Source organism: Eleginops maclovinus, chromosome 7 (assembly GCF_036324505.1).
Source record: "Eleginops maclovinus isolate JMC-PN-2008 ecotype Puerto Natales chromosome 7, JC_Emac_rtc_rv5, whole genome shotgun sequence".
Classification (NCBI taxonomy): Eukaryota; Metazoa; Chordata; class Actinopteri; order Perciformes; family Eleginopidae; genus Eleginops; species Eleginops maclovinus.
In genome coordinates this window covers 346,626-360,065 of record NC_086355.1, presented here as the reverse complement: position 1 = coordinate 360,065, position 13,440 = coordinate 346,626, and the positions used below count along the sequence as shown (strand labels likewise).

Sequence of the window (13,440 nt, the reverse complement as noted above, 5' to 3'; positions counted from 1 at the left end):
AAAAGGCTCCAGCATTTTAAAATGTAATGTCATTTTGAGTAAAGGAGAAAATATGTATGCCCCTGAAACATCTTGTTGGGAACCCTTGTTTTACTTACAGGCCACCACTGTGGTTGTAACAGGCATGGATGGCTCACTGGGCTCTCCATAGCCGGCTTTGTTCTCCGCCAGAACACGGAACTCGTACTCGATGCCCTCAATGAGGCCGGTCAATTCGTAGCTCAGCTCGACAATGGGCTTCTTGGACGCCCTGACCCATCTCATGCCCTTCTTCTCCTTCTTCTCCACACAGTACCCTAAAATATCACTTCCTCCATCCTCAGCCGGCCTCCTCCAGGTCACTGTGGCTGAATGTCCATCCACTTTTTCAACCTCTGGTTTAGATGGTGGACCGGGAGGACCTACACGCATAGAAAAAGAAATACATTGAGGAGAGGTTTCTCAAATGTTTTGCTATAACATGAAAATGAGGCTCGATCTTATGATTTAATACAAGTTCATTTGCATACATTCCCTGAACATAAATCTGACCGGGGGGATTTTGGATATATTTTTGCATCTCTCCATAAATTAGAAAATACAGGCATAAAAAAATGCATCTTCTCCACTTGACCATACCGAATCTGTCGACCATCCTGACGGCCTCGGAGTGAGACGGCTCGCTGGCTCCATACTGGTTCACGGCGGACACTCTGAAGAGGTACTCATTGCCCTGGATGAGCTTGTTGGCCACGTAGTGACAATCTAGGACATTCTCTTCCAGGATGGTCCACAGCAGGCGGCTGGTCTCCCTTTTCTCCAGGGTGTAGTACTTGATGGGGGCGCCTCCGTCCGTGGTGGGGGCCGTCCAGGTGAGAGTGACCTTCTCGGAGGAGATGCCGCTGCACTCGATGGGCCCAGGAACTGCAGGAACATCCAGGACTTTGACCTTCACCGTCTCCTCCTTCACTCCGAAGGGGTTGCTGGCGGTGATGATGTAGTCTCCAGAGTCCTTCCTGCTGGCATACTTCACGGACAGCGTAGAGGATGAGGTGGTGGTCTCAATGTGTACCAGGTCCGAGGGTTTGAAATACTTTCCTCCCTTGGACCAGCAGGAGGTGGGCGCAGGTTTGCCGACAATGCTGGTGGCAGTGATCACAATGGTGTCTCCAGCCCGGACGGTGAGACCCTCCATGACATGAGAGTCGATGATGATGGTCGGGGCAGCTGTTGGACCAAAAAGGATCAACTTAATTTATCATGCAGATTAAATTACAGGTTATTTTTAGAAAATATATCTTTGCGGTAGTTTTAAAAGTGCCCGATCGTCTGTGAGCCACATCGGCCGATACTCATCTTTCTCGGAGTTTTGTGTTACAGCAGTTGATATAGAAGGCAGCTCTATCATGACTCTAGATAATTGTAACCATTCCACAGTCTTACTGTATTTCTCACTGTGTTAATGTCATCTTAAGTGGGAAATTTGATGAACACAAAAAATTCAAATGATTCCAAAACTTCTCTAATAAATGAAAGGTGCTGGTTTGTAATAGGTGAATAGAATCTTTAATGCATGGTATATCTATCTCACCGTATTCGTCGGAACAGATGATGGTGTCCGTCTGTTCGGAGGGCGGGCTGAGGGCTCCAGCTGAGTTTTTGGCTCGGATCCTGAACTCGTACTTGCAGCCCTCCTGCAGCTCGGTGACGGTGTATGCCGGTTCCACCACGTTAATGGAGTTGGCCTTCACCCAGATCTTGGAGGGCAGGTCGCGGCGCTCCACGATATAGCCAGTCAGCCGGTGGCCGCCGTCAAACTGCGGCTCGCTCCACTGCAGGGTGACGGTGCTTCTTGTGATGCTGACTACATCAGGTCTGCCAGGAGCATCTGGTGATACAGAGATTAAAACATGAAGGCATTGCAGCATTTGTTACAGAATCACTGATTTATCAGCTGTTCAACACTTACCGATGGGGTCCAGGGCCACCTGTGGGTCGGTGGGGGCACTGGGCCTGCCGATACCGGCCAGGTTGACGGCCATGACTCTGAACTCATACTCAAGACCTTCAGTAAGACCCGTCACTTGGTGCTCCCTCATCATCAGGGCGCTGGGGCTCGTCCTCTTCCACAACATGCTGTTCCTCTCCTTGAACTCAACAAAGTAGCCTGGATGTACAGACAAAATCACCATTAATCCACATTAGAGAAACATTACATTGTTTATATTTCTATTGATTACCACGGGGAGGTAACACTGCTTTAATACCGTTGGTTGAAATTCTTACGTACGTAAATAATTATAGAAGACATAACCACATGGATATTGGACAAGAATATAGAGTTGTGTGCGGAGGCTCACCTGTGATGGGGGACCCTCCGGTCTTCCTGGGGTCGTTCCAGGACAGGTAGGCAGAGTTATGGCGCATGCTTGAGATCTGAGGTGGAGGAGGAGCATCGGGAACATCTGCAGAAAAGGAGATGAATTGTTTTCAACACTTAAACGATAAAGATGTAAAATGGATATTTGGCCCAGCCAGGGTTTTGGCACAGCTGCTTTCTTTTGGAGGTGGAACACTTACTGAAGGGATGTTTGGCCACGATGGGGTCGGACTTGAGCCCTTCACCGACGCCATACTTGTTCTCAGCGCTGACTCTAAAGATGTACTCAGTGCCCTCGTGCAGGCTGGTCACCCGCTGCACGTTGCTCTCCACAGTGGAGGACACGGTTACCCACATGTTGGTCACGAAGTCCCTCTTCTCCAGGATGTAGTTGGTGATCTCCGAACCGCCGTCATCCTTCGGAGCAACCCACTTCAGTGTGGCAGCATCCGCGTTGACGTCCTTGAACTTCACGGGGCCAATCGGGATGCCAGGTTTACCCACCACCCTGAGAAGAGATGGGGATTAGAATATGTCTTGCCTTTGCCACTTCACAGACAGTAATGCATGAGTAGCACATCGATGGTGATTGTGAGCAAGGATCAAGTGGTCCTACCTGATGAAGATGGTGCTCTCCTTGCTCCCGGCGCTGTTCCTCAGGGTGATGGTGTACTTGGAGGCGTCGCTGCGCTGGCAGTCCCTGATCAGGAGGGTGGTGTTTACTGCTGAGGACTCAGCGCAGACACGGCCGGTGTCCGTCAGGTTCTCCTCATCTCCCTTCTTCCAGGAGACCTTGGGTGTGGGTTTTCCGATGATGGGGATCTTCAGGCGCACGGTGCTGCCCTCCTTGGCGATGTAGCACATGTTGGGCAACTCCCGCAGGTCGCAGGAGGGGTGGACTGCACACCAGAGGACACAGAATTAATATCACTGTAACTCATATAATCACTACACCCTAAACTGTGACGGTGTCTTTCTCAAAACATAAAAAGGGTTGTGAAAGACCTCAAGTCCATGTGAAGGAAACTTTGTGTTTCATATTTGACCTCTAAATGTTTTCAGTAATATTATTAACACTCGTCTTTTCATGGATCAACTCTTTTATCTGGTGTTAAGTTTGACTTGTTTCCATGAGTTTGAGTGAGAATGAAAAGCTACATCTGGAGAAGTTATAATAATAAATAATGAAAAAGATTCAGTTTTATATAAAAATAAAGATATTTTTTCATTTCAAAATCCCCAAAATATATAAAAGAACAATAATAAAAAGAATTCTAGAGATATTTTATATAAAACAACATTTAAAAAGTAGACAAATCAAATCATGAATATAAGATAATAATGAAAGTCTTACTGAGCTGGTCCTTGGCGACCACAGTGAGCTCCTTGTTGGCGCTCTCCCCGGAGTCGTTGACGGCCTTCACCCTGTAGGTGTACTCGCGGCCCTCCACCAGGTCCTTGGCGCTGTACTGCATGTTCTTGGACCTCATGAGCTCCTTGTAGTTGTCGTCTCCACCGGACACCTCCAGCACGTAGCAGATGATGCGGCTTCCTCCGTCTGTCAGAGGCTTCTTCCAGCTCAGTGTGCACGAGTCCTTCGTCACCAGCAGCGTCTTGAAGTCCATGACGGGGCCTGGCTCTTCTGCAGGGGCCACACAAACACTATGTCAAGCCCCTACCCACATACAGACTGTAATACCACTTATGTGCAATAACACTGCCTGTAAATATATTACCTTGTGCAGTTTACTGCTAACTACATACCTGCGAAAATCTGCAAATGAATCAACCCACCCCTCCTGAGGAGACACCCACCTGAGGCTCTGACGGCGTCGGGGGTCTCGCAGCTCTCACCCACCCCCAGCTCGTTGACGGCAGACACTCTGAAGCAGTAGCAGCGTCCAGCATCCAGGTCGGGGACCTTGAGGGCGGTTTTGGCACTGTCACTGCTGACGATGGACCACGCCTTCCTCTCCGTCTCGCGCTTCTCCACGATGTAGTGCGTCACCTCGTGGCCTCCGTCCAGCAGGGGGGGGTCCCAGTAGATGGAGGCGCTGTCCTTACATGACTCCTTCACCGTCAGGTTGGTGGGGGGGCCGGGGGTGTCTGCAGCACGGAAACACGCGTTAGCAACGGGGCCCCGCAGGATGGACGTGATGCACTCACTGACTCTCTGATACCACACTGTAATATACTCTCCTATAGGTAAAAGAACTAATACTTCACTGTACTAACATTCTGTTACAGTAAAACCACACAAAATATACTACAAGCACTGATACCATACTGAAAATTCTACACTACAAGTACAAATACTAATACTACACTATCATTTACTCCTGGTTGTAAAAAATGTTGTCTTACTACTAAGAGTACTAATTCCACAGAAAGAAAGACTCCTCTAAAGGTAAGAGTACTAATTCCACAGAAAGAAAGACTCCACTAAAGGTAAAAGTACTAATTCCACAGAAAGAAAGACTCCACTAAAGGTAAAAGTACTAATTCCACAGAAAGAAAGACTCCACTAAAGGTAAAAGTACTAATTCCACAGAAAGAAAGACTCCTCTAAAGGTAAGAGTACTAATTCCACAGAAAGAAAGACTCCACTAAAGGTAAGAGTACTAATTCCACAGAAAGAAAGACTCCACTAAAGGTAAGAGTACTAATTCCACAGAAAGAAAGACTCCACTAAAGGTAAGAGTACTAATTTCACAGAAAGAAAGACTCCACTAAAGGTAAGAGTACTAATTCCACAGAAAGAAAGACTCCTCTAAAGGTAAGAGTACTAATTCCACAGAAAGAAAGACTCCTCTAAAGGTAAGAGTACTAATTCCACAGAAAGAAAGACTCCTCTAAAGGTAAAAGTACTAATTCCACAGAAAGAAAGACTCCACTAAAGGTAAGAGTACTAATTCCACAGAAAGAAAGACTCCTCTAAAGGTAAGAGTACTAATTCCACAGAAAGAAAGACTCCTCTAAAGGTAAGAGTACTAATTCCACAGAAAGAAACACTCCTCTAAAGGTAAGAGTACTAATTCCACAGAAAGAAAGACTCCTCTAAAGGTAAGAGTACTAATTCCACAGAAAGAAAGACTCCTCTAAAGGTAAGAGTACTAATTCCACAGAAAGAAAGACTCCTCTAAAGGTAAAAGTACTAATTCCACAGAAAGAAAGACTCCACTAAAGGTAAGAGTACTAATTCCACAGAAAGAAAGACTCCTCTAAAGGTAAGAGTACTAATTCCACAGAAAGAAAGACTCCACTAAAGGTAAGAGTACTAATTCCACAGAAAGAAAGACTCCTCTAAAGGTAAGAGTACTAATTCCACAGAAAGAAAGACTCCTCTAAAGGTAAGAGTACTAATTCCACAGAAAGAAAGACTCCTCTAAAGGTAAGAGTACTAATTCCACAGAAAGAAAGACTCCACTAAAGGTAAGAGTACTAATTCCACAGAAAGAAAGACTCCTCTAAAGGTAAGAGTACTAATTCCACAGAAAGAAAGACTCCTCTAAAGGTAAGAGTACTAATTCCACAGAAAGAAAGACTCCACTAAAGGTAAGAGTACTAATTCCACAGAAAGAAAGACTCCTCTAAAGGTAAGAGTACTAATTCCACAGAAAGAAAGACTCCTCTAAAGGTAAGAGTACTAATTCCACAGAAAGAAAGACTCCTCTAAAGGTAAGAGTACTAATTCCACAGAAAGAAAGACTCCACTAAAGGTAAGAGTACTAATTCCACAGAAAGAAAGACTCCACTAAAGGTAAGAGTACTAATTCCACAGAAAGAAAGACTCCACTAAAGGTAAGAGTACTAATTCCACAGAAAGAAAGACTCCTCTAAAGGTAAGAGTACTAATTCCACAGAAAGAAAGACTCCTCTAAAGGTAAGAGTACTAATTCCACAGAAAGAAAGACTCCACTAAAGGTAAGAGTACTAATTCCACAGAAAGAAAGACTCCACTAAAGGTAAGAGTACTAATTCCACAGAAAGAAAGACTCCACTAAAGGTAAGAGTACTAATTCCACAGAAAGAAAGACTCCTCTAAAGGTAAGAGTACTAATTCCACAGAAAGAAAGACTCCTCTAAAGGTAAGAGTACTAATTCCACAGAAAGAAAGACTCCACTAAAGGTAAGAGTACTAATTCCACAGAAAGAAAGACTCCACTAAAGGTAAGAGTACTAATTCCACAGAAAGAAAGACTCCACTAAAGGTAAGAGTACTAATTCCACAGAAAGAAAGACTCCACTAAAGGTAAGAGTACTAATTCCACAGAAAGAAAGACTCCACTAAAGGTAAGAGTACTAATTCCACAGAAAGAAAGACTCCTCTAAAGGTAAGAGTACTAATTCCACAGAAAGAAAGACTCCACTAAAGGTAAGAGTACTAATTCCACAGAAAGAAAGACTCCACTAAAGGTAAGAGTACTAATTCCACAGAAAGAAAGACTCCACTAAAGGTAAGAGTACTAATTCCACAGAAAGAAAGACTCCACTAAAGGTAAGAGTACTAATTCCACAGAAAGAAAGACTCCTCTAAAGGTAAGAGTACTAATTCCACAGAAAGAAAGACTCCTCTAAAGGTAAGAGTACTAATTCCACAGAAAGAAAGACTCCTCTAAAGGTAAGAGTATGGATAAAACGTTGAGTCGTGTTTTCTATGTTTAAGAACCTAAGATGGACTAAGGCTCCTCTCTGAGCTGTGCTGGAGAACAGGTTGCATAGAAAGGAAAACTAATATCAGAGTAGAAGTACTTCAGCTCCAGAGTAATGATCAGTGACTCACCGAACACCTTGACCACCACGGTGTACATCTTAATGCCGGAGGTGCTCTCCAGGCTCAGGATGTATTTGCCGCCATCGTAGCGGTTGACGTTCTCCACCTGCAGCAGGCTGTCGGTGGGGGAGGACTTCATCACCACGCCCTGCCGATCCTTGATGTTGGTGTTCATCCTTGCCCATGTACTGCGGGGGGGCGGGCTGCCCTTGATGAGGGCATGGATCCTCATGGTGGACCCGGCGCGAAGCTCCAGCCCCGCCTTCAGCTCCGCACTCAGCTCCGCCTCGGGGGGGACTGCACCACCACACAGGGGAGAAGTTATTAACTGTGACTGCGGGGGGTAAAGAACTGCTCTTTATGATTCAGGGATGCGATAATGTCATTCGGGTGTTAATTGTTTGATGCAGTGAATATTTGCAGCGTGTTGAAAACCAAAAGCTGTTTTCCTATCACGGACAAACCCATCTGTTCATTTCCCTGTTGATATTTCCATACCAAAATATATCTTCAACTCATCAAGCTCCTTTCATTTCAAAACAGTTAATGACTGATTTTTATTTGAATTGCTACCATTATGTCTGAGCCTGTCAAGTTACGTAGTAAAATGGAAATGCATCACAACAGATGTATTCAAAAAAGGTCCCAAAAAGTGTGGACTGAACGCTCATAGCTATGGGCTGCTTGTGGACGTGCGGTGCTCCTGTGGGACGGTGTCTGTCTACCATCAATCAACTGGTTTCAGTTGGCTGTCAGAAATATCTCTACACAGAGGAAGTGTGGGGTACGTACTGATGATGTCCTTGGCCTCGTGTTTCCCGGGGACCTCCATTGGCTCTCCAAAGCCGGCCTTGTTGACGGCGGTGACGCGGCACTGGTACTGTGCGCGGTGCTCCAGGTTCTGGATGGTGTAGGCGGTGTCCTGCAGGTTCCTGGGCACATTGCAGCGCACCCAGTCCTTGGCCTCGCCCTTCCTGCTCTCCACCAGGTACCCGAGGACGGGGCTGCCCCCGTTGCTGGCGGGCTCAGTCCACCAGAGGCTGATGGTGCTGTTGGTGGTGTTGGTCACCGCAGGGTTCACAACCGGGCCGGGGGGAGCTGCAGCACATCCACACAGGTTAGTTTACACACAGTCGGAGCAACATGTGTTACAGCACCATGTCTTCATACAACCAACTGGAGGAACGGGTCACATGCAACCAGATTACGTAATCAGGACACAAAAAGAGAACTATTCGATGACATTCAAAAATATGTAATCGGATTACTGTCACACAAAAGATAGAGATCACTAGCTGGATTACAAAACACTTTGAAATGTAGATGGATATATATAGACGTCCTGAATTCATTTTTTTAGGGTTTTTGTTCAAACTACTTTAATTGTTAATGCAGATCTGATCTATTACACAGAAATACAGGCTGTGCTTTCATTAGTGAATGAAGCTGAAACAGCATTTGTACACATCAGTGAAAAAACCTCTTATTGTTGTTTTATTTGCATTGTTATTGTGGTAACTCAAAAGTAAGGGAAAGTAATCAGGGTACTTTGCTTTTGTATCGTGTTGTTTTTAAAGTAACCCTCCTGTGTATATAAGTATTTAAATGAGGATTTCTGGACTCACTGATGGGGTTCTGTGCGATGGTGGCGGCAGATGACTCGCTAGGCTTGCCCTGCCCGGCAGCGTTGACGGCGCTGACCCTGAACTCGTACTCGGTGCCCTCGGTCAGGCCGGTGTAGTCGAGGCTTCGCTCAGTCAGGATCTTCCTTCCCAGCTTGGTCCAGTTCAGGTCCTTGGCCTCTTTCTTTTCCAGCATGTAGCCCACGATGGGAGACTTCCCGTCATCCACAGGCTCCTTCCAGCTCACCGTCATACGGTCGCAGGTCGTGTTGGTGACCAGAGGGGCCTCGCAGGGCCCGGGTACAGCTGCAGGGACACCACAGGGTTTGGTTTAGATCAGTTAAAACTCACAGAGGTCCAACATAAGAATGTGTCACCAGTTATAGAGATGTCACAATCCAAGTAATGTGAAAGTCCATCCCAGTGATTCTTCATACCAATTCAAGACGGTCAACAAACAATAAATCCCGTGCACGTCTGGAAGTCACCATTCAACATCATTATCTTTCCCAATATTAGAAAAGAGTTCCTGAATGGAGCCTGAATGCACCATAATGTAACAGTGGCACTTTGCCCAACCGACTGACAACAACCTAAAGCGTGCAGCTAACGTTAGCTAGCTCCCCTGCAGATTTGGTCAGTGCCTTAGACCGGGTAAACCGGAAGGTCGGTTAGCCTATAGTTTAACGGTCAGAATAACACTTCTGGACTCAGTGTGGGGGGGCAGGTTGGATGCTGTTTCTGATGCTAACGCTGCTTTATAAACCCCGAGGAAGGTCTGACTCACTGTAGGGGTTCTTGGCAATGACGGGCCCGGTGACCAGAGGGTCTCCCACCCCCCAGGTGTTCTCGCCGCGGATCCTGAACTGGTACTCCCGGCCCTCGATGAGCTTCCCTACGTTGAGCTCCAGCTCTTCGCCTTTGATCTTGGTGGAGACCTGAGCCCAGTTGGCACGGCTGGTCTCGCGCTTGTCCACAATGTAGTTGGTGACAGGGGAGCCGCCATCCTTCAGGGGGGGCTCCCAGGCCAGCTTGATGTTCAGGGCGAACACCTCCACGTACTTAGCACTGGCAGGAGGGCCGGGCACATCTGAGGACGAACACAACGAGGAAATATCAGCACAGAGCCAAAGACCAAACCAAATACATAACAGTCATATTTACTGTATACACTCTGTATATAAATATATACAGAGTGTATATATTTATATACACTCAGTATATATTTATATACACTCAGTATATAAATATATACTGAGTGTATATAAATATATACAGAGTGTATACAGTAAGTATACAGAGTGTATACAGTAAGTGTATACAGTAAGTGTATACAGTAAGTGTATACAGTAAATATGGTCAGCTGGACTTCATTACCGGTCCATATTATTCAGGAATATTCCAGAGAACGTTCTAAACATGTAATAGACATCTCTACAGTGGAATTGAACCGTGTACAACTGATGGTTATAAAAGGATGATCCGTTTTTCAGTTAATACTGAATTGTTTATTTCTTGAACATCAACCGAGGCACTCACCCAGGACCACCACCGGTATCTCGGCACTCTTGGAGCCGCTGGCGTTCTCGGCCACGATGCTGTAGGTTCCCGTGTGCTCTCTGCTTACGGAGGTCATGTCCAGCTGGAAGTGATTCCTTAGCTGTGTGAGGACCTGGCCCTCACCGGACTTCAGGCTGTCGTCGCCTCTCTTCCAGGTAACCCGGGGCATGGGCTTCCCGAACACCTCGGCCTCTAACATAATGCTGGAGCCCGCCTTCACCTTCAGGCCCTTCTGCATCTTGACATTGAGCTCCACCCTCGGCGGCACTGGGTGAGGGGTGGGGGAGAAAGTGTTAGGATTGTGGGAAATTCCTTTCAGGAAAGCGCTATAACCGAACACAGTTAGTTGGTTCTGATTTTAATTCTGGTTGTGGTTCTGATTCTTGTTTTGCTTCTGATTCTAACTCTGAGTCTGGTTCCGATTATGATTGTGTTTCTGGTTCTTATTTTGGTTCTGATTTCAAATCGATTTCTGAATCTGACTGTAGTTCTGGTTTTGATTCCGATTCAGGTACTTATGCTTTTAATGATTCCTGTTTCTTATTCTGGTACTGACTCCTATTTAGATCCTGGTTTTGGTTTGGTTTCTATTCTGGTACTGGTTCTGATTAAGATTGTTGTTCAGGTTCTGGATAAAATCTAGGGCCTTCTTCGGGATTAAATTCTGATGTTGATTGACCCGTCTTATTCTTCTGTTTCTTAATTCAGAGGTAGTTCAAATTCTGATATCTAGTTGAGCATGGACCGCGCTCACCGTTCTCTGCGCTGACGAGGACTGGTTCGCTGGGCTCGGAGGTCTTGCTGACGTTGACGGCGGTCTTGGCAATGACCCTGAACTGGTACTGCAGGTCCCGCTCCAGACCCGTGACTGTGTACTCCTCCCGCGGGCAGTTCTGGCTGCTGGTGTTACAGCGCAGCCACATGTCTCCGGGCAGACGCAGCGCCTCCACATAGTAACCGATTATCTTACTACCACCGTCGTTCTTTGGACGGGTCCAGACCAGAACCACAGAGTTCCTGGTGACGTCCAGAACCTCGGGTTTACCCGGGGTGTCTGAGGAACAGAGAGGGAGTCATTATACTACAGATTATAATAATACTGGGATTAAAGTCAGTAGAGCCTCTCTCTGTGTCCCACAGAGCTAACGCGTGGATACGCACCGATAGGCGTCCTGGCCGTCACAAAGTCGGTCTTCTTGCTGGGCTTGCCTTGCCCGGCACGGTTGATGGCAGACACCCTGAAGGTGTACTCCAGGCCCTCGATGAGGCCGGCACACGGGTACTCGGTGGAACGCACCATGGTGTCATTGGCCTTTACCCACAACAGGCTGTTCCTCTCCTTACGCTCGATGTAGTAACCTGTGATGGGGCTGCCGCCGTCGGTCTCCGGCTTATCCCACGCCACGAACATGCAGTCCTTGTTGCACTTGTTGATGCGGCAGTCCAGCGGCTCCGAGGGAACATCTGAGGGGGAATTAAAGATTTCCATATTTAAACTCTGAAATCTGCGGCTCATCAGGGAGTGAAGAAGTCCTCTTACTTCAGTACTTGGGTAAGAGGACTATAGCAACACCAAAATGTAATGATAGTCAGTTAAAGTAAAAGTCCTGCATTTCAAATGTTAAACTACATTATTGGCACCAAAATCAAAACAGATGTAAGCAACAAGAGTAAGTACTCATTGGTAATGTCCCATTTCAGAATACTTATGAAAAGGTTTCAGAAGGTAAAAGTTGTGTTCCGTTTAATTACTATATTGCTGGGTGGTTAACCTATAAGAATACAACAGTCTTATAGTGAAAAGTCTCATCCCGGTGTCTCAAAGTTTACAGTGATGTCTTTAAATATGTAGTTTTGTCAGTCCTAAACTCAACGGTATTCCCTTTACTATAACTACAAATATTAATGTATATGATTAAAAACAAGCACATTACTTGAGTGAATGTTTTTGAAATGTTCTTAAACTGGCAAACTGACCGAAGGGGAACTTGGCCACCATCCTGTCGGACTGCACTGGGTCAGATACTCCGAAGCGGTTCTCCGCCCGTATGCGGAACACGTAGTCCTTCCCGGGGATGAGCTTCCCGAGCCGGCAGCTGGTCTTCTGGCCTCCAGACGAGGTGGCCGATACCCAGTCGCCACGACTCAGGTCGCACTTCTCCACCACGTAGTTGGTGATGTTGCTTCCGCCGTCCTCCAGCGGCTTGTTCCAGGCCAGCGAGCAGGCGTCTGAGTCAATGTCGCTGATCACCACCGGGCCCTCTGGAGGACCAGGGATGTCTGCAACAGGGAGACAAGATTAAACATGGAGAGTCTCCCATCTCCCACCTTCAGGAGCACTTGAATGCACCACTCTTCTCGAGACACACTTCTGCCTATCATGCCCACACAATGTCCGGCACACTGACCTCTGATGATGATCTTCATGGACTCCACAACCTTGCCGCAGATGTTCTCAGCCACCAGGCTGTACTCGCCGCTGTCCGTTCTTGACACGTCTTTGATGATCAGAACGCACATGTTCCCAGACTGGTGCACTGCCAGACGGCTGGACGGCACCACCACGTCCTCGCCACGCATCCACTTGCAGGTTGGGGAGGGTTTACCTGAGACCAGTGCCTCCACCCTGAGCTTGGCTCCGGCTCTGGCGCTCACCGTCTCCGGCATCACGATCTTTGGATCCACTGTGTTGGGGGGGGATGATCGTTAGCTAACATAATTAATTCAAAAATAATGCACCATTAACCTCAGAAACTCTTATCGTGTGTGTGTGTGTGTGTGTGTGTGTGTGTGTGTGTGTGTGTGTGTGTGTGGGGGGGGGTTGTTAGGACTCACGGATCTGCTCCTTGATCTCCACGGCCTCACGGGTCTCGGTGAAGGAGCTCTGGCCCATCACGTTTTTGGCGGCGACTCTGAACTTGTACTTCTTGCTCTCCTTCAGGCCGCTTATACTGAGGCTCAGACCCTTTACTGTCGTGTAGGCATTCCACACCTCCTTCTCCGGCTCCGCATCCTCGTCCTCCTCAACAGGGGGAGGTAAGGGAGGAGCCACCTCACCCTCTGTAACCTGGTGGAGATCAAAGCCTTTTAGATGCACTCAACAAAAACGAAAGAGCTTCAACTAC

General features: G+C 46.9%; 1 protein-coding gene across 1 annotated transcript in view; it reads right to left on the bottom strand.

Annotated features, from left to right (window-relative positions):
- Positions 1 to 13,440, bottom strand: part of LOC134867389 (titin-like) — a 184,009-nt gene that overhangs the window by 46,521 nt on the left and 124,048 nt on the right. The window contains 19 exon segments of the mRNA XM_063887927.1: positions 99 to 401; positions 619 to 1,206; positions 1,571 to 1,867; positions 1,949 to 2,146; positions 2,340 to 2,444; positions 2,560 to 2,867; positions 2,976 to 3,258; positions 3,714 to 4,001; positions 4,175 to 4,465; positions 7,143 to 7,430; positions 7,926 to 8,231; positions 8,759 to 9,061; positions 9,543 to 9,845; positions 10,295 to 10,582; positions 11,070 to 11,369; positions 11,477 to 11,779; positions 12,293 to 12,595; positions 12,724 to 12,999; positions 13,151 to 13,382. Of these exon segments, the coding sequence (XP_063743997.1) occupies positions 99 to 401; positions 619 to 1,206; positions 1,571 to 1,867; positions 1,949 to 2,146; positions 2,340 to 2,444; positions 2,560 to 2,867; positions 2,976 to 3,258; positions 3,714 to 4,001; positions 4,175 to 4,465; positions 7,143 to 7,430; positions 7,926 to 8,231; positions 8,759 to 9,061; positions 9,543 to 9,845; positions 10,295 to 10,582; positions 11,070 to 11,369; positions 11,477 to 11,779; positions 12,293 to 12,595; positions 12,724 to 12,999; positions 13,151 to 13,382 (5,563 nt within the window).